The sequence below is a fragment of the Rhipicephalus sanguineus genome, chromosome 11 (genome assembly GCF_013339695.2).
Source record: "Rhipicephalus sanguineus isolate Rsan-2018 chromosome 11, BIME_Rsan_1.4, whole genome shotgun sequence".
NCBI lineage: Eukaryota > Metazoa > Arthropoda > Arachnida > Ixodida > Ixodidae > Rhipicephalus > Rhipicephalus sanguineus.
In genome coordinates, this window is record NC_051186.1 from 133,381,234 (window position 1) to 133,408,777 (window position 27,544).

At 46.6% G+C, this 27,544-nt stretch overlaps 1 protein-coding gene and 1 long non-coding RNA gene across 4 annotated transcripts in view; one reads left to right on the plus strand and one right to left on the minus strand.

The window, feature by feature from the left end:
* Positions 1-4,833: 4,833 nt before the first annotated feature.
* On the minus strand, positions 4,834-9,529 carry LOC125756351 (uncharacterized). The gene is made up of 2 exons (XR_007414428.1): positions 9,396-9,529; positions 4,834-5,181 (listed from the first exon to the last, which is right to left on the minus strand). It is a non-coding gene; the product is annotated as an uncharacterized LOC125756351 (long non-coding RNA).
* Positions 9,530-11,671: 2,142 nt separating this feature from the next.
* LOC119374555 (nuclear exosome regulator NRDE2) overlaps positions 11,672-27,544 on the plus strand; it is a 308,639-nt gene continuing 292,766 nt past the window's right edge. For 2 of the 3 annotated variants that reach the window (XM_037644702.2, XM_037644707.2), the window contains exon 1: positions 11,673-11,909. In XM_037644702.2, coding sequence (XP_037500630.1) covers positions 11,771-11,909 — 139 coding nt within the window. In that variant the 5' untranslated portion in view covers positions 11,673-11,770. Of the gene's footprint in view, positions 11,910-27,544 lie in introns of all 3 variants that reach the window. The other variant, XM_037644704.2, reaches the window with a different exon arrangement.

Genomic DNA, 27,544 nt, shown 5'->3' on the forward strand with positions numbered 1-27,544 from the left:
CTTTGTCTGCCGGTGTTGTTTGGAGAACTAGTCCAGTGAACGCTGCTATGTGATATTTGTCCACCTCCACGTTGCACAATACCACATGTTTTGCCTCATAGACTGCTTCTGCTTCTAACAGCAGTTGCGCAGTCTGCTGTCTTAAGCTTTGGCATATGAAAGCTGATGCTATAGGAGGTAATCACATGATGTCATGAGCAAGGAACACTAGGGCGGCAGCTGCCATAGCCGTGGTCGTCCACGTGGTCCTCATTCTAGGACTACAACCAAGGTTGTTGGCCGTGCGTATTGTTTCAATATTGTTTCTCGTGACATCAGACTTGTACGCCTGGTCGCTGTACGACTACGGCTACAATGACCAGATGTAGGCACTTGCTAGCGCCACCTGGCAGGCCGAGCTCAATGCGCTCGGTGCAGGCTCAGTGTGCTTAGTGCAGTGAGCTCAGTGCAGGCCTCCTGTAGATATAATGGAAAGGGAGCAATAGGAATCATTTTAAAAAAGAAGGCTCTTGTTTGTTTTAGTGCCATCCGAAGAATGTTTTGAATTATGAAAAAGAAGCAGCTGGAAATTGCTCACTGACGAGACTGATAACTGTACATACGACACCACTTGATTAATAATAATTATAAGAAAAAAAAGGCTCTTCCCGACAGCACACACAAGTCACCATAGATGTCAATTTGCCTAAAGTTTAAATTATCTTTGAAAAGCCTTGACAACATCCACGCACTGACAGTTTATTGTGTATGCAGTTAATATGCTGCGTACTTGCAATCGCCAACTTGATGCTTCATTCTTGTATCTGCCATTTAGTTAGTTTCAACATTAGCTTGAACAAAATGTCATATGTGGGTCATTTCTCGAGGGATTTGACAGCAGGACTCGAGAGATCTCCATAATGACTGAAATCTGGACCTTGATTCTGAAATATACAGTTTTTGTTCCATGGTTATGTTTCACCGCACTGCAACCTCACATGGGGGTGCCACATGAAAAAAATGCTTAAAACCAGTCGCGTCTCTGTAGCTCATAAACATACTTATTAGAGTCTTTTAGCAAGTTACGGAAATATAGTACGCAAATACGGTAAGGCTGTATGGTAGCGCTCCTCCTTTCCCGCTCGTTGTGCTTTTGCCGGTGAAGGCAACCCAACACCACAAAAGCTTTCTCAAGTTACTGTGCGGTTGTCACGCATCACTGTTGCCTGTCAGCCTACACATTGTTAACGAGGAACCTGTCATTTGAGGATGCACAGTTTCCTGAACTGTCACCTGAACTGGGAGCGGCTTAAGCACAACGAGCAGGAAAGGAGGAGCGCTACCCTACTGCCTTACCATATTTGTGTACCATATTTCCGTAGCTTGCTAAAAGACTATTAAGAAAAAAAAGTGCGGGACAAAGACAGTCATTCGTGGGTATGCCGCTACGAAAGGTCCAGCCCGCGTGTTTGAGACCCCTGGTCTATATCATCTCAGGAACATGGAAAATAGACACTGGAAGTTTTATAAGACATCTTGTATGGGTTGGACAAGAGAAAGACATACCATTTATAGTTGGTGATTTTACTGTAGCAAACGTGCTGCAATGACCACCATGCTGCAGCCACACCGTGTAGATCGTGAATAAATGCTTTAATCAACGGTTGTCTAACAACAGTTGGCGTGGCAGTGTTGACTGTCCGTTTTATAACAATGTAATAAAATTTACATATGTACTCCTACGGCTCAGCAAGCTAGAGTTTAGCCAGTATTTTTGTATACAATTTGTGTACACACCATTTCTGCAATGCCTGCACGACTGGTGAGGTTTCAACTGACTAAAATGCTTTCTCATGATTTGTGAAGGTTATATATAGGGGTTGGTTATATTCCATGCATTTATCCATAACATCAACAGTGCTAATAAGGTCTATTGTTGAGTAGCCTGTATGAAATCCTGCTTACTCATTTGGTTGATTGGATTCTAAGGTGGTCCTAATTCTATTAGCTATTACTTTTGCAAATACCTTGTTAGCAGTTATGAGTAAGCTGATCGGCTTCTAATTTTTCAATTTCTTGATGCCCCTTTTCATTTGAACATTTATTTTGCAAAGCATGATTACAACAAAAAGGGATATACAGAAAAGGGTCCCTTGGTAATGAGACCATACCATGACCCCCTGCACATGATTATTGGATACAAATTACAAATAGGTACCGTATTTTCCGGTGTATAAGTCGCACCTTTGTATAAGACGCACCCCCTACTTTTTACGACTTTCGAAAGAAAAAATGATATATAAGACGCACCTTTGTATAAGACGCATCTATTTTTAACTCAGTCGACATGATAAAACACAATGACCCACGCAAAGTACATTGATTGCGAAATGCGTAGTCACGCACGGCACTGAATATCTGTAAGCAGCAGTGTTATTAAGGCGCAGAAAACCACTATTTATTCTACTGGATTTGAAGCCACATCCTCCGGCGCACTGTCAAAAGTTCTTCCGCTTCGGTTGGCAGCATCGCTAGGTTGCCGTCGTCAGCCTCTGAGTAACTTTTACGCAGCATTGTAAGCACTTTGAAGCACATCGTTGGCACTGCCTGTACTATGGTGGCTACCATACCTTTAGGGCATTACCAGACTTGGCGAGAACACATAAACAACGAACGCGCCGCACAGTTATCACGCGATCGTCGGATATTACCTACACACGCATACAAAACGTAAATGGCGACCGGAAGCCGGAAGCTGCGACTACTGCTGGACTGCACACTGACCTCCATTAAAAAGGCTGGACGGCGCATCCACGCTCTGCGAGGCGGGCGCTTGTGAAGCCACCGGAAGGTGCCCTGTTTGTCCCGGAAGCCGGCGTCTTCTGTGCGTCTCAGTCGCGCAATTCAAATATTCTCGGGTGGCAGCTGTTGTTACGATTGTTTTTATTTTTTTATTTTTTCAAACTCTGCGATTACGCGTCACTTTAGACGCCGACGAACGCTACACAAAAGATGACAGACGCCGTGCCGACACCGTCCGAATACGGCGGAGTGCTGCAACGTACAAAATGCGTAAAAAGTAATGCAACTTTGAGGTACTTGCGCGTGAAATGTTTTCCCTGACGACTTTTCCGGTCGATTCGTACAGTTTACTGCGGTACAAGCAGGTATTTCTTTAAAAAAAAGAAGAGAAAAGCTCCTTTCCGGGACAAAACGGCGGCTTCCGGTGGCTTCACGCCCGCGTGCTCGATGCGCCATCCAGCTCCTCCTAGTGGAGATCAGTGGGACTGCAGCGACGCCTCACACGGAAACTGATGATGATGATAATGAAGTGGTACTTTCGCTTTTGTAACTGATATTGTGGGCGCTACAACGTTACAATGGACCATTGTGGTGCTCTTTTTTATTTATTGCCTCAGTTCTGTGGGTTTAATTCTTCGTTTAAGAACAAACAATTCAAACAGTACAATGGGGCACGCGACAGTGGTGGCTTTTATTGCGGCCGTAATCTCCGTGGTCGCCGCGCTGCTTGAACAGCAAGTAGCTGACATCTAAGATCGCAGCCGCTTCATTGTTACAACAAAATTAGATATATTTTTACGAATGCTCTCGAGCTCAGTTTATCGTACTCATAAATTAAATATAAACAAATTGGTCTCGCAGAATCACGTGACTTTTTGCGTATATAAGACGCACCGTTGTATAAGACGCACCAGCGAAAATCTAGGAAAAAAGGTGCGTCTTATACACCGGAAAATACGGTACATAAGTTAACTGTACCAAAACAAAAAAAATACATTAATACAAGACATTGATAAACAAAGCTTATAAGTACATAAAACTGTATAGTAATGTCATACATAATTAATTAGGGCAATATTCACATTCTTCAAAGATTTCAGCACGCTCACAGTAAAGAGGCACTGCATATACAAACTGGCCAGTTTTTCAAGAACAGTGTGCCCCCGTCTTTAAACAGATCTGCTGTTACCTGGCGTATTATCGCAGAGCAATGCTATTACTTTTTTTAATGCTTTTCCTCGCCATAGCCGTCTGGCACAGCTGAAAAATTCCTGGGCTGCATTTTTTTTACCAGTGGCGGATGGCTGCAAAGGGCACAAGAAAACTAATAGCATCACTGTACAGCAACACCCCTTATCATAACCGGCTGCTTTGCCCGACTGCATTCCCTCTAAGGCTTTCTTCATGTTAAAGCTGCTTTAGACACAAAAAAAAAGAAGACGCACACCACGAGAGAAGATGACTGGACATGGCGCCACTCACAGCTGCTTTAATTCCCAGAAAGCACACACACATATGTACCATCAATTCGCGCCTGCGCAACAAACATCCATTTGAACATCAGGGGTAATACAATAACACACGCTCAATAAACTGTTTCTCAGTCTTATATAAAACTACTTATGTATCACTAACACACAAACTTTCTTGCTTTCTTATGTAAAAGCTTCCAATAATTGTCTTGCTTTTGTGTCCTTGCTCCTGGCAGAATCTTCTCTAGGGGTGTGTTTTTTTTTTGTGCATGAAGCGGTTTTAAGATGAACAGATACCAATTCTTCTGACAAGAAGTTTTCGTTCCTTCACCTGCCATTGCTGGTGAGATTCGTCTGGACTACTAGTACTACTACTATTATTACTACCATTGTTGTCCTGGCTGATCTCTGTAGAAAATCATTGCTGCTTTGACTACCTTATACATATTGGTAGTGAAACTGCCTTGCCTTTCTCTTAGTGCATACACCTGGTTTTTGCCTGTGCCCAATTTTCTCTTCACTGCTTTTAGGCTTCTTCTGTTTTTTAGAAAAGCATGTTCAATTCTCTCCATATTGCACCTTCTTATGTTGGCTACCTTACTCTTGTTTACTGTCTATTGGGTTGGAGGCTTTGGTGTTTCTTCAAGTGGCAGTAAACAACCTTGCGGTCCAAAATTTCTGATGGAGAGATGCGCACTTGTACGATGTGAACATGTTGCTGCAAGAATTTTGCGAATAAGTGCTGTAATAAGGAAGGCTCTCTACGTGAAAGTGCCCGTTAAGCTTTGGACATTGCTATTGCAGATCGCATATATCGATGCAACGAGAATCCCAATATCTTCCTTGTTGTACATCTCTAAAATATCTTTGAACATAGCCATTTCCATCTTGAAGTGGTACATCCTTTGGTCATCTTGCTGTGTTGCTTCTGAAATGCCAATAACAGTTACAATGTGGAAAGCTCACTTTTGTTGTTTACTTGAAGACATCATTTAAAGTGCATATCCTGACTCACTTAAATTTGTATTGACCTAGTACATGTACTGAAACAAGTGCACAAGGTGCCCAAGAAGAAATAAGGACCCACAAGATTAGCAACATTTCAGTCTGTAACCAGAACAAGCATTCCAAGACATTCCCCAGGGCTGTGGAATAAAACCATGTTTAGAATATCAGAGAGCTGAGCTAGTTGGTAAGTATTCATTCTAAAGGACAGGGCGTGCAAAGACAGGGCGGCCACTATCGCGGAATGTTTAAAGAAGTCCGTTATGCTAAGTCCGAGCATGGTTGCAGAAAGCAATGAGAAAAAAACATGTCGCAGGTATTCCTTACATTCATTGCATGTCTCACAGGCTAAAGAAAGTGGGAAGTAGATACAGCGTTAATGCTGTCTTTATGGCTGCCAATTATCTAGGTAAGATTTGTGCACTGTGCAGAGAAAGAATGAGCGAGTAATAGTAGACACGATGCGGAATAACATTTGTTTCATAAAACATGCCAACAAATTCACTGATTGCTGTACAGGTGTGGTTTATAAGGTTCCCTTTAGCTACAGCTGCTTCTACATTGGACAGACGAGCCACTGTGTTAACCAGAGATTATTGGAACATAAAATACTGTTAAGCGGAGGCTCACCTTCTAATCTATCTTTACATTGTCGAGAGTGTAAGTCCACGCCAAAATTCGATAAATACGCAGTTTTTTACAGGCATATGAATGAACAAACTCATCTAATAATCGAGGCATGGCATATCGATAATAGTGCGCATGCACGCGTACTATTAGCTCATGTGCATGCATGAGCTAACCGTCTATTAACTTGCATAATAAATCAACTGCCTTATCTTTCACGTATACCCCCACACGTGCCGGATTGATAAGTTCATCTATTGCATCAGCGTGCGCAGATAAGTTTTCATGTCTTCTTTTTTTCCCGCCATTGTGTGCCTTTGCAGTTGATAGTTGGCGTTTGTGGTGTCTTGACTTCTTTCTTGTGTCAAAACCATGTTGTGCATCAACCTTGGTAACAGCAGCATGCTAGAACACACAGTGTATGTTAAAGTGTTCCTGAAATACTTTTCCAAGTAATCATATAATAGCTTATCAGTTTATTGCCTCATGAATCTATTGCCGCAAAATTTTTTCAAGCCAGTAAAGAATGGGCGGAGTTACAGATGACACAGTACTAAAAAGAAGTTAGCCACCTCGAGGTGCAATGACAATAATGACATCTGTGCAGGCTAGATGAGTCTTTCAATGATGTACCAGTATAGGGCACAGGCTGTGATACAACCTAAGTGTCACTGCTGCAGGTAGTGGTACCACTGTGATTTGCTTGTTTCAGGATAAGTTGTATACTGCTGTAAAAGTGGCCAGCTTGTTTTACTGCTTTCATGTTAGCAAGCCTGAAAACATCACTGCAGATCATTGTGTACACTTACAAAGTACCACCCAAGCAGTAAAGATTGCATAGGACTGCCAGACACTCCACTCTGATTACTGGAGTAAATTATTTCTTCTGGCAACAATCACGAAGAGGTAACCTAAGTTTGAAGACCTTTATCATATTAGTACATTTTCTAGTAACAGGTCGGTTTCGCCAAAAAAAAAAAGCTACTGTAAGGTGCATGAATACCGCAAAGTTTCGATACTGATAAAAGTAACAAGCAAGAAAATCTTAGCCGAAGATCTATAGGGTATAAAGCATGACCGCTCAAGATTGCCCTGTATACAAAGATTGTGATAACCGCCAGCCACATGTGCCCAAATGCACAGCCATCCAATAAAGTATTGCAACACTTATTTAAATATGCAGATGCCTCAGCTCAATGTGAAAATATAGCCATTTCCTGGTAACGATACAGCTGTATATTTTATGCATGTTATAGTGCAGCCACACCATGCACATTTAGAATTCTGAAATGTAGAGTGTGTATACAACCATACAATGTATTGAATTGTACTGTATGCCCCCTCACCCTATGCCTCTTACGGGGCCTGTGAGGTATTCTCAAATAAATAAATAATCAGACGCCTTCTAAAGTTGAAAATCGCACACAGAAAAAGAAAGTAGTGGAAAGACAGATGTAGAATTTCAATAAATGTAATTTTTCACTTTTTTGTGTTTACTAATGTGGGCCGATTCTATGATTTTTTTTTAATGTTGCATGAAGCTTTAAAGGATACTCTGCTCATGAAAAAGTTGTTATAAGAGGTCATGAACTACCCGTCAGGCTTGGTGAAAAAATGTAGTCTTGGTGAGAAAACATAGTCAACGAGAGTTGGAAAGTTGGTAGATCATTAGAAACAACTGGTTGCAGTGTGAACTTGACACAAAAACAAAAGGCACGAACAAGCACCGCGTCTTCTTTTGTCCTTGTGTTGAGTTCGCGCTGCAAGCAGTTGTTTCTTTGCTCAGAAACCACATCCTGTGGAAAGCAGACACCACTATGAAAAGCTCAGCCAAGCCTTGCAGTCATGCGCAACAAGGAGAGATTAGAAGTGGAGCGTGAAGTTGCCATTTTCACAGGCACCCTCTTTTCATACAGGGGGCTGTGCTCACTCTCTTCGCAGCTGTCGGCACCTGCTGTTTGACATTGAACAACACATAGCAGGCCAATATCCCACATAAATAAAGAGCGGCATTTGGATAAGATGCGTTTCTTGCCACCAAGGTGCTGCCACACGCTGGCCCTGTGCTCTATAGTAGCCACACTCATGCACAGGAATGACAGCAGAGAGCAATCGTGTTTCATCACGCATGCTCAAGCTCATGACGTGAATTCTTTCCTCTATGCCATCCCTCCATGTGTACCTTCAAGCAAGCTGAGAGAAGAGGGGAAGCACTGAAAGTGTGTGACGAATCCCTGTAACTCTATTCGTTCTTGACGAATTCAAGAAATTTTTGCGGCAATCGATTCGTGAGGCCCGATACTGAGGTCATTCGATGATTACTTGGAAAAGTGGTTGAGGAGCCCCTTAAAGAATGAAGTAGTGGAACACTGCAAATTGTAATGGTAACTGCCCGCTTTCTTACAACTGTGCAAGCTGCTTTACACCAGAATGATATGTGCTTTGAGCAAGTTTCTAAAGGAAGTGATATCAACCGTTGCAGTCAGTGTTCTTTGAAATCTGTTGCATCTAAAGGTAAATCATAGCGATTAAAGTGTGTATGTGTGCATGCTATTCACAGTTTTAATCACAGTTGTACGTGGGCTGTTTGAACCAGGTGGCGTCTTTGCTAGGACAAAACCAAGGGAAACGACAGCTGTAATAATAGTGCAGCTGGTCTACCAGAAATACAGCAACTGGGTGCTTGTGCCAGTCAAAATTTTGCAGGTAGTCAGATTCTAACGCAACAATATCTGGCAATGCAGAATTTACAGCACCACTACACAGAGCTTGTAATGCAGCAAATTATTTTAGCATTCTACACAAACCAGACAAATGGCACATTTGTCAGCAGCGCCCAAGGTCACAGGGAATACCTAAACATTGCACAAAGTTCCAATGTGCACTGTCCTATGTGTTGTCTTGCCTATACAAATTGATGGACTGCATTATATCAAACGTGCTGCAATTGTTATGCCTGTGCCCCGTGCTGCGAAGAAGCACAGGGCTGTGAAGAAGCACACTTGCAGCGAAGTGAGGTACGTAATAAAAATGGTACAATTAGCGCTAGACAGTTGCACTGAGAACCATGTAATGTATTGGACAGATGGTAGCGTCGACCATCTACACGTGAAGTGTATCATGACATATCAAATGGAACGACACGGACATGTAGTACAAAACAGTAACTCTATTACATTGAAGCCTCCCTCCAGCAAAATAGCTGCACCGATCAGAAGCTGCAGTAACAGTAACATAATTGCACCAAATCAAGTTTCGGGACTGAGGCCGTAGCGTCACCTAAATAATGAATTGTTGAATGCAGTTCCACCTCGACTACAACCGAGCTCGAGCTAAGCACAATATACTCTGACTGGCCCATGCTCACACAGGGTGCAAATTCACAAAGGTAGAGTTCGAAGGCGAACGGCACACAAACACAACACACCAGGCAGAAGGCCTGGCCCGTTTAACTCATTTGCTCCGTCGCGCGGTAGAAAACACCGCAGGACAGCGAATGCAAAAACTTACTTTGGCGTGGGTTGACACCGGCGTGAAGCGCGCATGGCCTATGGCTGCCGATCAAGCTAGGGACAAGTGGAGCTAGGGGCGTTCTTCTCCTCAGTACCTAGGCCAGTGGCCGTCTTCAGGGAGAAAAAGTGCCTAAAACAGGCGTTTCAGGCTCTACCGACTGGCGGCGCTGCGGTCGCTCCCTGTAGCGGCCACGAAAACAAATGTCGCGTGGGCGCAACGGCGCAACCAGCAGCGCAATTCATCATGGCGCCGCGCTCAAAGAAAGTTTGAAGTACAGTGTTCTAGAAGTTTATAGTGCGCTCACTGAGCGGCGGAGCGTGACGCACTTCATGTCGCCGCCGACAGGCGGCGCGACTCACAGCGTCACCTGAAACTTTCCGGCGGGTTGCAGGGCGCGGATAGCGCGCGTTGTTGTTTTGCGCGCAAGAAAAGTCAATCTTACGGTGCGCAACTCACGGAAGTTCTTTTGATGCAAGTTTTCTGTGTGTTGTGAAATAAGTTACTGTTGTTGTGACTGATTTACGGAGGGCGAGCGATGTTTTAAGCGGCTATTGCATAAATGAATGCTCCTCCACGCAGCCGCTGCAACAACAGGGTGTGTAGTTGGGGGCGTTCGTTTTTCTTTTTTTTTTCTGTCGTGCTGATCGATACGATTTTCAATGCACTTTCGCCACTGTAGCTATCATAGCGACTTCACTCCCGCCTTTCGAGCCCCACTATGCCGAATATAAACAACGCCTCATTTTAAAAAATTTTTCGTGTATATGATCTAGCTGGTCTGTGTAACTAACCCACTTAATGTTCTTTTTTTTTCGCGAATCAATAATGGGCGGAATCACACGGCTTCGTAATAAATGTATCCGCACCGTACGCTTAAAAAATTTTTACTTACAGACGTAGATCGTACAAGGTTACCAAAACTGCAGTTGGACTCGTATACCCAATAAAAAAAAATATTTATACATAGTTAATATGAGTATACATAACAAGTAACATGTATCACGTGCGTACACATTTTTATTGCACCTTGGAATTGCACCAGCGCGGATAAAACAGGACACGAAGAAATACTCGACAGTGTCACGCACTGACATACTGATTTTATGTACACAAAACCCTGCCTATGTATGCGCAAATGTTTGCCGTATCACAATATGAATTATCAATGCCGAAAATGTCACTCGTGGTCAAACAATAAACAGATGCAACAAACGTGTATGAACATCTGCTAGTCGACTACGAAAATGAAAAATAAAGGACAGCAAGAAACGCCGGCGATGTTTGCAGTCGACAGCCGACGACAACGTCGATCTACCAGGAACTGGGGCATCCCAAAGAGAGCCCAATCCCTTTGGACCTCCCCCGCTTCCTAATGAGAGCTATTTCAGCCCCCCTCTACATCTCCTTTTTCTGTACGTCACTATCCAGCCCGTTTCATCTAGTTATGTGCTTAGGACTTCGATAGCGAAACAAGCAGCGACGTACCAGCGTTCTTTATTATTTTTTTTAGAAGTACCCCTAACCCCCCCCCCCTTTTTTTTTTTTTACTAAAGCACGAGTATGGTTTTGTTGTCACCACCCTCGCGCGTTTTCTTGCTTTTATTGCTGTCACACTTGACTCTGCGGTCACTCCTAGCTTCGTTGGGTCCAGCTGTTTTTTGTTGTCAAACGCAGCCCCAGAAATTCCTCTGCACGTACGCTGCATGCTCTATGTGCACGACCGCCTGAGGGTGTAAAAAAGCGCGTCCCTCCCGTCCAGATGCAGCGGCGGGCCGTCTTTGAGACAGTTGCGATTTGCGGATAGACACAGAAGCGGATCCTTCAGAAAAACAAGCATATATAAGTGCAGTAAAGCGGCACGCGGGGTGCCGACAAAGGTCCTTGAAACGAATGAACGGCGTGAACATGCGCTGCAGGGCACACACAAATGGAAAACCAGTAGCTTCAACTACTAATTGGGTCAGTTTAAAAAAAAAAGAATAAAATGCTCGACTCCCTCCCCTCCTCATTTTTTTTTTTTGTGATCTCTTTTTGTGTCATTGTGGTGGCCCTCTCCTCGCCACCAACCCCGCGTTTGTTGATACTAGTTGATACCCCCGCAACTACAGCGTAACCAGCCTAACCCCCACCGACCAAGGGGACGCGCTCCACACCCCGCAAGAGTTTTCAGGAGAAACTGGCGGCAGCGCCCCTGGCGGGCGCTCAAGCTGTCGACGCGGAGAGGGCCGCGGCGGCGCGGCGCAGGGATACGGCAGTGAGCCCACTGCTCCATTCTAGTACACTGTAGTTTGAAGTCGCGGCTTCGTCAACCATTCGCGTGTTGTGAGTATGGTGTGTTTTTGTCCGTAGCACTTGCAAGCAGAGAATGTGACATGGCACAGGCACCTTCCCTCTTTCCTGCGTATGCGGCTACGAAGGCAGCAACTTCGGAGAGTGACGCCCGGCCGACGTTGTTCCCAAGTTTCAGTTCGTCAGCACAGGGCACATCGGACAAGTCAGCAGCTTCAGAGAGTAGGTGCCAATATTTTGTTTCCCGGTTTCCGTTACACAGAGCACATCACACGTTATCATTTGATTCCAGGGCCGTACCCAGGAATTTTTTTCGGGGGGGGGGGGGGGGTTGCGTGTAGAACGGCTGCCATTTTTTAAGATTTATACTGGCTTATTTTTGTGAATAAATCAAGTACATCGCTTACTTGTAATAATTCGATGGTACTTTTCAATTATTTGTACCCAAATAAAGAAATTGGTATGTCAACCTCAAATTCTGGTTAAAGCAACAAATAAGTTTGGACAATAGCACCACCAAAGCCGGGGACACCGCGACCAACGGTTCCTGATGAAGTAACACAATGTAACCACGGTACAAAAACGGTATGTATGTGTTACAAGCTGCCACTCTAGCGTCGCCAGCGCGAAGTCGGCGACGGGAATGGCAGCAGGTTAGGTCGTTCCGTACGTAAGCAGAGACAGTGAAGAGATCAGAGACGTGTGTGGGGAAAAACAAAACTCTAGTGATATTGCAGCACGAGGAATCTAGTACAACACTTAATACCAACTAACAAAATACATATAAAATCAATAAATCAGCTTACAAGAGAGAAGTATTACAAACTACACAAAACTAACCAACAATAAAACTACAGATGAGAAAGTCCGAAGGTATAAGCAGGTGAAGGGATACCTGTGATGACCGGCAGCTTCGAGTCCACGACGATCGGATGCAAGAAGTCAGAGAGAGTTCTGGTACAACTGCGATGTCGGCGGTGTTGCAGCGCTGGTGTTTCCGGTAGGCTAGTGCTTGAAGCCGATCTCGGGCAGGTTGAACTTACTCGAGATTCAAGTACCGATGCCTACGTTACAGACGTTAATTTCGCGTCACAACTAGACGAATGGCTAAGTTTAGGTGGCCAGCCGATACGGAGCCACAACCACTCAAGGGATACTTCTTGATCTCCTTCTACACCATGTTGGTCAGCAACTAGACTGCTTAGCAAGGCGAAATCCTGCGCTTAAATCGACCTCCGTGTCCCCTCATTCTCGTCCTGGGGGAAAAGAGACCTCTACATGGGTCCAATCATGCACGTTTCATTGTTAGAAACTCCACCCTAAAAATATATTGACCGCGTCCCTTTTTAATTAGGAGAGGGTCCTCAACTGAGCGAGAGTGACAACCTGTTGGGGTTCTCTCATACGGCTTGTCCACAAGCAGTTTTGCCCGTGGGAATGGTCAGTTTCCTTGGTTTCAGCCGGTGCGTCTTGCAGTCTACAGCTGGTTCGGGGTGCATCGCGGCCTTTGACGACCCTGCCGACGCCGCCGTAGGTACAAAGGATCAAACATCGGCGACTAACGTTTGAAGAAGAACACCCCATTCAGTACTTCCCTGCACTAAAGACCAGTCTTTTCATGAGCGAACAGTTCCACCGGTCAGCGGGGGAGTGCGGCGCCCGTTAATTTGCCGTTACGCCGGGTCGCAAAAATGGCAGTCCGTGACAGTATGTATGCAAGCAAACAAACAAGTCGCCCGACATTCCGATCTTCTTGTTACCGTTCGCACATTCTGCTTGCTGGATAGTTTCCTCGTAATTGCGAAAGAATAGAAGGGTTGAAGCTTGGGCTAGCTGGGTTTAGCTTTTAATCGACTCTTGAAACATAGAGGGAAGTTTAAACGAGGAAGTTTTTCCTTCTCGGCAACTTGCAAAATTCTGTGAGGACTTGTTCTGGGGTCACTTGAAGTTCTCGATGGATGCTGAGCAGTGCTAGTCCGGTCAATCTGTCGTTGTTCATATGATTTCGAAGGTAGCTCTTCAGCCTTCTCAGTGTGGAAAAAGTCCGTTCCGGGGTCGACGTCGACACGGGTAAAGTCGCCAGGATAGAAAGTAGGCTGTGGATGTTCGGAAAAAAGTCGCGGTTGCACATCTCTAAGGCCTGTAAAGCACAAGCTGGGCGATTCTTTTCTTCGATCTGGCAGCATTTGTTCACCCACAGTGTGAACTCTGCTTCGATGACATTAGCGGAAGGAATGTCGCCAAGGTAAAACTGCACTGCATCATCAATATCAGAAAGGCTAGCCGATGCGCAGAATTTCGGCAGCAGCATGTTAAGGCCAACCACGACCTTCTTATGGGCATCGAACCGGTCTCTTAATTGATTTTCGAAGTCAGCCAGCAAAGGCAAATACACATTCCTCCGGTAGTACTCTTCGGGAGTAGCAGAAGGTACGTTGCTTCTTTGCATCTGCCTTCCAGTGATGCGTGGTAGGGCCATCTCAACATTTGTGATCTTCAGCAAAGAGAGCGACTTCAGAAAAATCTTATTAAATTCCGTTTCCGCACTAGCCCTTTTTGTGGAAAGAACGTCTATAACATTCTTTACGTGATCGCACGCTTGAGCCAAGTCACAGTCAATTTTTTGAAGAAACTTGCAAAGTGGCAGTGTCAAAGAGAAGAGGTCACTACAGATCTGAAGCGAAACGACAAACTCGGGCTTCGTAATGGCATTGAGCAGTTGAGAAGCTTTTGATGAAGTATCAGATGACGCGGCCTCTTCTTCCAAATATTCGAGGAATTGTACAATAGGCACGTACAGTTCAAGGAAACGCTGAAGTGCATCGTGACTCTCTACCCACCTTGTTTGGCAAAAGGAGAGAACTGATTTTCTTTTTTCTTGTGTTAAATCTTCTACTTTGTCTCGCAGTTGGTTCGTCCTCTGTGGCGAAGCTCTCACAAACGTCTAGGTTGAGGATACAGTTCCCAAACAGTTGCGGATGCTGGGGAGTTTGCATGCGTGAAGCAGAGCAAGGTTCAACGAGTGGGCGCTACAATGCACGTACAACGCTTTGGGCGCTGTTTGACGAATGAAGGCTTGAACACCGTTAAGGTGGCCGCTCATTGATGCCGCGCCGTCGTATCCTTGCCCGCAAAGTAGGTTCAGGTCAAAGCCATGACCTCTAAGGCTGTTCAGGATTGTGCTCGCCAGCGCCTTGCCAGTGAGATCGTACACGGGAACGAAATCTACAAAATCTTCTTTAAGTATGGGCACTCCCGACGTGTCGTGTCCAACGTACCTTACACATAGGGAAATGTGGGCGGTGCGAGATATATCAGTGGCCTCGTCAGCTAGAACTGAAAAACACGAACCTGAGTTGACGTTTTCAACTATCTTTCTTTGTATGATTTTACCACAGAGGGTGATCAACTCATTTTGAATTTTTGGGCTCGTGTACAGCGCATTCGCCGGAGATGTTTCCATGTGAGCTCTCAAGGCGGCATCTCCACATTTTGCTCTCATCCTAAGCAGTGCGCGGAAATTTCCATCATTTTTCAATGGCAGCACTTCAGACATATTTATCGGACCAGAGTCGTCTGTGCCGCGAAGCGGTACTTCTTGCCTGCCACAGAAAAGGATTGTTTCTATTATTGGCAGCAAGTTCTTGCGGTTTTCTTCCGCCTGCTTTTTAAGACCGTGGTCAAGTTGTGTTAAGATGTCATGCTGTGAGCGGGACCGGACTGCTAAAAAGTTCTCCGATAGCGTTGTTGACATGGCGTGATAACTGCTGGATGCGTGGCTCTTAAAGGCGTCCATGGCTTTCTTGTAATTGGTGAACTCCTTAGTTACAAAACAGCCCAAGCGCTGGTGCTCCCCTTTTCCTGCACACTCGCTTGCGAAGACTACGCAATATTTGCATAATGCTCCTTGAAGCTTCTCTGAATAAACAAGCCATGGGTAACGATCTACCCAGTGAGGTTGGAACTTCAGATTCCTTTTCCCTGTGGCTGGATAATCATAGTTAGCTGGAGGGGTCCACGGATTGAGCAGCAGCTTCTCCGTCGTCTCTGGATCATTTACATTATTGCTTTTCGAGACAAACAGTCCCAAGTCCAAAATATTCGCACTCGTCGCACAGAGGGGAGGCGAACCAGAATGTGTAGGTGCCATGCCACTCACCTTCCTTGGGCATTGCCCAGTGGTAAAGGCGTCACTTTGCCCAGCGTTGACTGTAGAACAAAGGTCACTTGGAGTTGCACTGCGGCCACCATCATTTTCCGGCGGCGCATGGGTGTCCTGCTTGTGTTCGTTCTCAGGTGATTCACATAAACCGGTGCATTCTCCTGAGTCGCTACAGAAGTTCCGACGCGCTTGGCTTTCCACCAGTGCTGAGGAGGGCGAAGTTTTATCCTTCGAAGGAGGCGGTTCTTCTCCGTCCGCTTCATCGGTTCGAACTTTCTTGAAGTAAGACGCAAGACTCCTTTGCTTCGTTGTTGCAGAGTGTCTTTTCATTTTGCTGCCGCAATCCTGTGCACGCACACAGAAGTGGCCAGTGGCTCCAAAAAGACGTTTGCGACTGCTTCGACTGCCTGGCGTGAACGGCGGGCGATGTTTTCTTCCTCTCTTATCCACTTTACAGTGGCTAGAATGTAGAAGTGTGATGAACGCGCCGGCTCCCGCGTGGCGCATGTGTTTTCTGAACGCCGCTACAGCTGGTGTGCATGCAGGACCATTATTGTACTCCCGCTGCAGCAAACTGGATTAACGCTACTTAAAGACCTTTTCACAGAAGACTCCATGGGCACTCCATACTCCCCTTAATATACGTGAACCCCCCAAGAATGCACTGCCGAGACATTTGCACTCCCGTGGTACAGTCCAGAAAGCAGGTGTTGCTCCGTTCCTGTGAAAAAGTCACCTTTTCACAGACGGCTCCCTGGGCGCCTGCATAATTCTCTCTGGGCTGCGCTAATTAAATAGCCGTGACCCCCCAAAAATGCACTTTGTAGGCTGTGACGTCAGCCTCTGTACTCCCGCGAGCAGCCCAGCTTGGCGGCGTTTTTTCTCTCCTGTGAAAGTTGACCGCTGGTGCCGGATTGTGTGCCGGCTGTTTCCTCGCTTTGTGTGCTTTGTAGGGAGGCGCATATACCTTGTGTGTACAGAAGAGGTAGATTTCCTTGCGTGTGGTTAAGGTTGTTCGAAGTTGCTCGGATATGCCAGTCTTTCAGTAGATGTCATCTTCGATGATTCGTTTCGGTGGCGAAGACTACAGTTTGAGAAAAGTTTACCCTGCAGCCTGCGTCCTCGGAATGCGCCGCTGAGTTTTTCCGCTTAGGGGTTTCGTTCCCTGGCAAATTTGCGCACGTCGTGTTGGTGTTGCCGTTGCTGTCGAACTGTTTACTTTCACAGAAGGAGACGCGCTTTTCGTAGAAACCCAAAGCCGACACGTGCGGTCCGCACAGACGGATAACTTCTCCAGTGGCAATGCACAAGGAAAGCATCTGGAATCAATAAAGGAGCTGCTACGGGGTGAAAGACGAAAAAGAAAAGACTCGAAGGAACGCGAGGGCGAAGTGCAAAGCTGTACAAATAGGGCAGGTGCGCGTGCGGGGGAGGGAGCGCTGAGGTGTTCTGGTAGGTTTGAAGAAAGGAAGAAGAGGGAAGCAATGCCAGGAAAGTTGCAGTGTAACTTTGGCAGCTGGGGGTCGCTGTGAAGGCGTGTAAATATTTTAGTATCACCCGAAAAGTTAAAGCATCAAAAAAATTTCGGGGGGGGTCAGAACCCCCTCAACCCCCCCCCTAGTTACGGGCCTGTTTGATTCCCTTTCGATGTGGCCCCAAGTAGCGCAAAACATCAGCATCGGTGCCTGTTGCACCCCATTTTTTCTCTTTGCCTGGAGCTCTGATTACATGCACAAACTGATCGGCGATTGGCTTTGAGCTGACCTTTGGCTCGTTCGTGGTTGTCGGTTCTAATGCTCTGACATATGAGGCTGCGAAGGACAAAAACGAGCGCAGTGCAGGCGGTACGGCGAAAAATCAAGCGCCCATGTCGCAGCCACAGCTGGCATTGGTTGTTCGCGATTCCAAGTGAGCTTAGAATAACAGAGAGCTAAGCTAGTTGGTAACTATTCATGTTAAAGGGACCGACAACTGCCCAGAACATGAAGTGAGATGATTGCACTGATGGAAAGATTGTCCGTCGCATTGACTCAAACCAACCCTGTTTATCTCTTGAGAGGTGGATTTGTATTTTTATTTCTTCATTGAAAGTCACGAAAAATGACCTTTGGCGCCTCTGGCGGCAAAATCATAAACGGTCCGATGAAGCCGGTCACGTGACCATTGATTGGTGTATGCCATAGAGTTTCATACAATACCCTAGAGAGGAAACTGGCGCTGCGATCGTTCAACCACCATGGGAATGATAGGAAGTACAGGCTTCGGATTGGATAGCGTTAGCTTGCGAACTGTCTACGGATCTTTTTGTACAGTTTCAGTTTTGTACTTCGCGGGGCATGGATAGTGGCGTGCGTTTTAAAGCACTCAAGCAGCGCCTTTGTTGTTCAAAGAGGCTGAAGACCGCTAGATCTCCTGGTTTGCTGTGACGCTGCAGCTTTACAGGTTGTATTTGACAGTTTTAGCAAAGCGTCGTGCACTCACCGCTGCGCACAGATGTAGCGTCCCATGTCAGTGCAACAAACTGCATCGAGTTCACGTTTGTTTGATAAGCGCGTCTTACCAAAACTCGTTCAAATCAGCTGCAAAACGACGGCGAAGCTAAGTAGACGCACCGTCGCGCTTCTCTGACTTGACTTCACAACAAAACGAAAGATGCGTTGGAGGCAGACCACTTGAACAGACGCACCTGGCATCGCAGCAGACGGTACGTTGTTTCTCACTCAATACAGTACTCTTATTTCCATAAATAGATAATGCGTACTTTCGAGGGAAAAGCAAGCGTGTTTGTTTTCAAGTGTTCTAAAAATTAATTCATTATTTGGTGACGCCAAATCTGGAACACAATTGCAGAGCAATGCATACCCTGGTGGTTGAATTTGTCCAGATTTCACTTCCATCTCACGGTCACGCAGACTTTTTGCAATAAGTTTTACGTACAAAAGAATGAAGCAAGTTTTAATTGGAACAACCTTCATATCACTTTGTTTTACACTCAGCAAACAAGCGTTGCGAATCTCAAGAACCTAATCCATCCGAAGCGAATCTGAAGCCTGTACTTCCCATCATTCCCATGGTGGTTGAAGCGCTGCTCAAGGAGCCCGCGTAGACACTAGCGCCAGGTTCCCCTCTAGGTATTATTGTAAGAAACTCTATGGTGTATGCGTTATGTTATGACTTTTCTGTTATTGTATGACTTTTCTGTTAGTACTGAAATATTGTTCATTTTTTTATATTAAAAGATATTACTCCATAAAAATGTACATATAGGACTGCGTTAATTGTATGCAACGAAGTGGCGCTGCCTTCGCTTGGTGTAATGATCCCATGCTAAAGTGAGCTAGAATAGGGTAGTGGGCTCACTCGCCGGCCGGCGCTATGCATTGCAGTGACGCCGCCAATGTCACAAAAACGTGCTTCGGCGTGCCTCCGCGGCGCGGCGCTACCGCCGCATCAAATATAGTGAGCGTTGGCGCTGGGACAGTTGCTGCCTGTTTGGAGTGGCGGTCGGTGTGTGCGAGTTTTGTTTTAAATGCGAAGCATTTCTTAGCGAACCTCAGGCACTTTGGGCGTTTCTATCTACGTATCTATCTATCTATCTATCTATCTAGCCGCCTACGTCTGGGCACTCTCCTGGTCGTCTCCATAACTTGTAATAATCCAAAATTGGCACAGCAGGGGATCAGTGTATGACGAACACGATTCACTGGTCATGACATGAATAACCCAAAACACCTGTGGCGTACGTCATGAAACCCTTTCTCTCAGTTGGGTGCGGCACATGCCCGCATACCAAAGTTCATGATATTCGGGTATGTGCCACAGGTGATACAAAGTCGCAACCGACACACTAACCACGAACACACACATTGACACGCAAGGAAAATGATAGTAATAATAATTGTTGATGTTTTCTGTCCTAAAACCACGATATGATTATGAGAAACGCCGTGAGGCTCCGGAAACTTTGACCATCTGGTATTCTCTAACTTGCACCGAGATCGCACAGTACACGGGCATCAAGCATTTTGCCTCCATCGAAATGAGACCGCCGCGGCCGGGATCGAACCCGCGACCTTCGGGTCAGCAGCCAAGCACCGTAACCACTACACCACCGCGGCGGACGCAAGGATAGTGAGGAAGCTGAAGACAGAAGAGCCCTGGAAGGCGCTCAACTACCATGCACTCGTTCACGTGATCTGCAACGTGGACCACGTCGTATATGCAAAACCGGTGTCACTGCTTCCTGCAACAAACCTGCCAAGAGAACCAGGCCTCTCAACATTACCGGTGACTTCAACATCGACTTATGAAGACCCAACAATGGCTGGTCTTTATACTGCGTGAAAGAAGGTTTGAATATGGACAGGGAATCAATAAACCTCGCTGTCATGTTCAGGACAGGTGGCATCATAGATCATTTCATCGTAAGAGGCATCCAGGATTCCCACCAGCCGTGCTATACCTCGCACTTCATTGCACTTAGACCCCTCGTAGCCGCTATCATGAACGGATCCGATTAACAAGTCTGGTCCACCTGCTGGTGCTCACTGATCACGGGGATGATGACTTGTTCAAGAACTGTCAACAACCCCTTCTACACATACACACGGGTTCGTGAAACCTGCGTGCATTCTCCGTCATAACGGACAAGTATAAGCATAACAACTGCAACGCAACTGTAACAAGTGCAAGTGTGACTGTCACGTACGTGCAGTGCGCCTGAGCGTGCCACTCGGCGGTGCGTATATACAGAGAAGCTTTCCTGAATGAAGCTTAGTTTCGAGTAACGCCTGTCCTGTGCATAGGTGTTTCTTCTTTGTGCTGTTAGGATTCGTGCTATGCAGTATTGAAGAATATAAGCACTACATGTCAGCTAACCGCGTCTGGTGTTGGTAACACCCATGTTGATGTTGGCATCGTCACGCAACTGTAAGCAGCTGGTTATATATTACTTATGCGACTCTTCAACATATGAGTGTGTGTATGCAGCTTCCACATTTCTCTAGCGTCATTCCGTAACGTTTCGCTCAATGTAAAAGAATACGCCACAGTCACCGTCCCGCACATGCTTCGCATAACATTGATTCCCATGGTACGTGGGATCTGCCGAATTTTTTTTGAGAACTCTTCGCGCTTTGCATCGTCAATCTGCTAGGTTCTTCTGCGAACAGCAATGTGGCCTGACAAGCAGTGACCGTCTCACGAGGTTAAAATGTTTCCACGGCGGCAAAACCACTGTTTTGCACCACGCTGTCGGACAGGTTACGTCCACGTGAACGGCAGCACGAAGCCGTCTTTGTTAGGCGTTCCGAAGGATACAGCCCTGAGGAAGCAATGAGGAAGCCCTGGGAAAGGAATTTGCACCGAGTGGACAAAGCTTTATTTTGAGCCGAAGTATGTGCTACGGTACTACGTGCATATATAATCGAAGGGAACGAAGTACGCACACCACATTGGAAACCTTGCCTACGAGAGGACGCTGTGCCGACAATCCTGCCTAACTTGGCGTCGTATTTGACAAAGAAGACACCACGAGAAAGACCGACTCGAAAGAGAAAGCGATCGGGAAGCGTTCAAGGCGAGAAGGTACGTTCTCGTACCATTGGCGACATAGGCGTGCGCAGGGTTCCCCATCAGGGGGGGCGAAGGTTCATCCCAGCGCCCCCCACCATACTAAGTCAATGTATGGGGCAGATTTTGCGCCCCCCCCCCCCTCTTAGGTGACTAGAAGGGTCAATGTACGGGACAGATTTTGCGCCCCCCTTCTTAGGTGATTAGGGGGGGGCGGTCGCCCTCCCCTGCCCCCCCCCCCCCCTGTGCGCACGTCTATGATTGGCGATACTGTTCAAGCAACTGTACCCAATATATGATGAATAAATGTTCATGTACTTGTGCCCAGTACTTGAGAAGAGTGGCTTCCTGTCTTATCTGTGGATTGTTACAGTCTTTGCATAGGAATATTCAGTGCAGAAATAGCCAAATTACAGAGCCAAGGTACTGGAGATCTGCAGAAAGATTTTAAATGCTGTGGAATGTACAACATTAAGAGCTCGTGGTAAACTCCTGAGCGTGTGTCAAGGTCAGCATCGGCAGTAATTTCACACGCTCGTAAAAGGCGTGCGTGACGAAAGTAGTGCCCAAAATGCAACGAATCCAGTTTATAACTGATAGCCGCAAAACGCGTAAGCTTTGAAAAGTTCGCCATAAGAGCAATTTATATGCATCTCAAATTTGCTCAGCATCCCTTGCATGCATCGAGTTCTGCATACAGTTTAATCGCGCGTTCGTGCGAGTTACGGCGACATAGTTTCAGAAAAGGATGTTTTCTGCAGCTTTACTCGCACGACTACTGACAGTAGGTTTCATTTAACATAAGATAACTAGCTAACAGCAGAGCTGCATACACCATGATACAGTGTTCTATAGATGGTTACCATGCCTTACGCGCACATGTAGGCCAACGCACCTAGCTCACGCTAGTTTTTTCTTTATTTTTTATTGTCTCAGCGACATCAGCATCACCGTTTACACTGCCGAAATTCGCGAGCATTTCCGTGCAGTGCATATGATAACAGCGCACAAAAAAGCATGACTTCAGTTGCGCACAAACGCCTCCGTCAGGCAGTGCCCTACATTTAAGTCGCTGGTGGCGCCACCACACACGTGACATACCCGGCGTCAAGCAGGGGACCCCAGCAAGCCCACTACCCTCTTCTAGCTCACTTTACCCATGCCGGGACAAGCCATCCATGTCACAGGCGCAGGCAACCTTGGGTGAAGGTGCACACAACGCTGTACAAATACTGAGAAGGTATAAAGCCACATGATCTCATTGTAACAGCTTGCTATTTTCAAAAATGGTTTGAAAGCTCAAAATAATGGTGGTTAAAGGGACACTAAAGAGCAAAACGATTTTTCTCGCATTAGTAAAGTAGTCTTCCACGATACCAAAAACACCACGCTTGCTGCGAGAAGACGCTTAATAAGCGACAAAACGCGCAAAAAGAAAATACAGGTGGTGACGCCACCTTGGAATTCCCGCACCATTTGCCGTGACGTCACATATTTTTGACAGCGCCTGCTTGGGCCTACGTAGTTCCTAATCAGTTAAATCGAAGTACATTGTCCTCTGAGGGGGCCAGAGACTTGACATAATGAGTTTGTGGAAATTTCGGCGAGCCAGTGGTGCCAAAATACGTTAAATGCTCTTTCAAATCTTTTGCGTCACGAATTACAAAGTTCGGCGCGAAATTTAAAAATGAAACTTGGAACTTGGTTTTCTCCTCTAATAATAAACCTATGGTGGTGAAATCAACTACACAATAGTTCTCTGAGCACACTTTATCAATCTAAACCAATTCATTGTTTCTCTTTAGTGTTCCTTTAAGCATAGCTACAGTAACTCCTGTGAAAGCAGAACGACAGCTTTCACAAGGGCTAGCGGCATTGCTGTCAATTCTCAGCGTTGCTAGAGCAAGCCTTCATGCGTGTTTGGAGCCTTTCAGATCGAAAAATACTGCTTATAAAATAACTACGTGCTTTCAGGATAAACCACTGCAGCTACAAACGCTACGAAGGGTAAGCTTCCTGTTGCGCCGTAAAAAACTGGGTCGAGAAAAATCAGTTGTCGGTCCCTTTAGGGAGGCTTGACTCTAACATGATGAATGGATTCTATGAGCATACCCTTTATAATGGGGTGGTCACATGTGTTTGTTACATGTGACACCAGGCTCGACAAAAAAAAGAAAAGGCTTCTTTTTTTTCTGTTTCTCTTCTTAAGTTGGCGTAATGCCTTGTCTAATACGATTAAATCAATCTTACTATAAAGAAAAAACAACAAATTCACAGCCCAGTTCTCTGCCCGTTGCGGCAGATTGTCATTATTTATTTTTGTCCCTTCTCTCAAGTTTTCTGCCACCAATACTCAAACCGTCTCTTCCTTATTTCTATCGCACGATTTTTCAGCTTTCCATTGTTGTCCCTAAAACCCAAGGCTTCATGTAGGCTCGTGCCCAAACATACACCTGGGTGGATATCTCCACATTCAATCAGAATATGCTCTGTCATTTCGTTATCTTCCCCGCAGCGTGTGCAATGTTCTTCTTCTTTACTGAATCTCGCTTTATAACTGCGCGTTCTAAGGCAACCCGATCTCGCTTCAAACAGTAAAGAGCTTCCCCTTGAATTATCGTAAATTGCTTCCCTCCTTATTTCCTTTTTGCTCTTTCGGTAGTTACTCAGAGCCGGTTTTTTTTCCATCGCTGCCATCCAGTAAATCCTCTCCGCCTCTCTGACTTTTCGTTTAACGCTCTTTGTTGGCATATTGCTTACACTGCCAGCCATATATTTACTGGTGAGCCTCCTATCTCTTTTTCTCCACTGTGTGTCAACGCTCTTTCTATACAAATACAGTAAAACCTCGTTAATTCGAAGGCCTCGGGACCGAGAAAAATATCCCAAGTAAGCGGGATTCCCAATTATCCGAAACAATGCGAAATCAAAGAAATCAGCCAGAAAACGTGATGTGCGGAAGTCACACCTTTATTGTGGCAAGTCAGCCTACTTGGAGAAAAATTCCTCCATGCGTGACTGACGCGTTCGGTAGTTCCCAGCACTGAAAGTCATATTTTCCAGCCTGTCAATGAGGCGCAGCATCTCAGCCTCGCCGCCGTTGCACTCGACGAAGCTGCGCACAACACTCAAGGCATCGATGACATCCGCCAAAGGGGGTGCTCGGGAGGGCTCGTCATCGCTGTCAACATTAGAGATCGAATCGGTCGATCTCGCAGCTATCTCGCTGTCGATGTCGGCGTAACACGTCTGCACTGTGCACTCGACATTTGCGTACTCGGAGAATCCGATTGGAGTGCACGCCTCGTGCGCGTGCAAAGCCTCATATCGAGCGCAGAAAGTCTCCCCTTCTTCATCAAACGGGCAAGTGACAGCGGTGACAGCAAACTCAGCGGAGGTTGCCTCTTCTTTCACAAAACCGGCGTGCTCAAAACACCGTCGAATAACGGTGGCCTCCACCTGCCTCCATGCGTGAACAATGAGGCAAATACCACCGAGGAGGTCAATGTTATACTCCTTTCCGTTGTCATAGCAAAGGAGCATTCGCTTCAACAGATTGTAGCGATATATTTTCCTGGTATGGTGTATGACGCCCTGGTCCATCGGCTGCGATAGCGACGTCGTGTTCGGGGGTAGAAAGACCAGCCTGATTGCCTGCAGGTTCTGAATGTCGCCGTGAGCTGGGCAATTATCGACGACGAACAAAACGCTGCGCCCTGCGGCCGCAAACTTGCGGTCAAGGTGCCGCACGTATTCTTCAAAGAGTGCAGCCGTCATCCAAGCTTTCTTGTTGTTTTTATAGATCAGGTCATCCTTGGATGGCAGTCGTGCATTTTTGAAACAACGAGGCTTTTCTGTCTTCCCAATAACAAGCAGTGGCAGCTTGTGCTCACCGCACATGCTTGCACCAAACAAAACAGTGATTCTATCTTTGTTCTGTTTCCGCCCCTTAATGTCTGCCTCCTTCAAAGCGAACGTCTTCGTAGGCAACATTTTGTAGAACAGAGCAGCTTCATCAAGGTTGTAAACATCTGCTGCTTCGTACTTGGCGAGTAGTGGAGCCAAGGTGTGCTGCTTCCAGCCGTCGACAACAGACTGATCCGCGCTGCCACTCTCGCCACAAACAGTCACGAATGTCAGGTTGTTGCGCTCCTTAAATCGGCAAAACCATCCATTGCTGCATTTAAACTCAGAATGTCCAAGTTGCAGCGCCAGCTGGTTGGCCTTCTCACGCAATATGGTCCCATTCACAGGAAGGTGTGCTGCATTGGCTTTCTGCAGCCAGTCGATCAAAGCTGCTTCAACGTCGGCGTACGTAGGCGGGCGTACTCGTGTACGCTTTGACGAGTGCGTCTTGCTGTAAGCATCGAGAATTTTCTCCTTATTCTTGATGATGTTGCACAGCGTTGACAGAGGCACATGGTGCTTTTCGGCGAGAGCCGTTTTCGACGCCGTCGACTTGCTGGCCTCTTCAATTAAGCACACCTTTTCGTGCAGGGACAAGCTCTTGTACTTCGGCATCTTCCTTCCAAGCACACCTCAATCAACTAATTCACAGGGAAGACACTCAAGCGGAGACAGGAGACAAATGGAGCAGTCGCACCGAATCGCACAATGCTCGCCAGCCGACATCCAAATGGCACATAGACTCCACAAAACATTCACTTCGCTAGAGTGGCTAACACACGACCTCCTCTATAAACTTACGACCTGCTCATGCCGCCGCTCCCCGTGTCGCCAGATTTGCTTTTGCTTGTTTGCTTTTTTTTAGTTCTCCAAAGTGCCGCAGCACGCCTTGGCGCCACAACTTACCCCCATCGCTGGGGGAGGTTCTTTGCAGTACGTTCCACATGGGTTTCCTTTGCACATGCGTAGCCGTCGCCTAGCAACGGAGACACGCGTCTTGCGAGCGCGGGGCGCGGCCATGCGCGGCCAGATGTTCTCTGGCGCGGCCGAGCACAGGCATGTCGGGCGTGTGGTAGTGCGGTGGTACGGTCCCTAGAATATACTGAGCGTAAGGGTAGTGCCGCTTTGCCGCTGCGACTACGCTCACCACTTGTTGAGACCAGATTCCGTGCCACTTTTCCTGCGGCGCGGGTCACTGTGGAGCCTGCAGTGGCGACAGCACCTGAATATATAAGATGTAAGGCAGCTGCGGGACTTGTTAGTAGCGACTGACATTTGCTTGCGGTAGATATCACCGTACTTAATGAGTTTACCGTACGGAGGTGCTAAGATGCCCCAATGAAATGGCCTGTACTGAAGTACAATAAAAACTCAGGGTCCCTTATGCATTTGCCTGAGACGACTGGAAGGTGAAAGCCATCAAGATGATGTTCTAGATGAATTACCAACCCGTTCAAACGCTCACGCCTAGTTGCTGCAGAGCTTAGCAGGTAAGAACTTCAGCACAAACGAGGACGAATTAGAGATATGAGACGAGCCCTGGCGCAGTGCGCGTGTTCCGTCCTATTAGCGCTGAAGTTTTCACCTTCAAAACGTACTGAAGTAACGTCTCTATCGGATGGAATGGAGTAGCACAAGCACAGACCCTTAATATTTTCATGAAGCTAGATGCATAGGTCGCGGGTCGCTGCGGATGCCTGCGTGCAGCGCATATAATTGCCTATCGTAGCAGCTGCACGCCCAATACTTCTTTCAAATGTGCCCGCGTGGGAGCCTTCGTCCCTTTTTGCTATTCTTCTAAGCTTGCTTTCGGCTGTTGTAGAGCGACATTTTTAGTTGGGTCCTCATAGCCGTCGGCGTGCGGCGTCTGCTGGCGCGCGCTGCCCATATTTTCCAAGGCCAGGCGTTTGCGTCGTTTGCGTGAGGCGGGTGCCAGTAAAGTCGAAAGAACAGGGAAAAATCTAGGGACTTTAGGTGCCAGTGCGCGCTGCCCATGGTTGCCAGGCGTGGCCACGCATGCGCAAAGGAGACCCATGTGGAACGTACTGCAAAGAACCTCTCCCCCCATCGCTGCAGCCGCCAAGCTGCTGTTCTGCTTGGTGCGTGCGTGCGTTCGCTTGACGTTGTGTCACTCGAAGGCTATCGCTTGTCACATCTATCTTTAATAGAAAAAACGTAGAGCTGGCCAGGCAACGTAGTGCACAGGACCTATAACCAA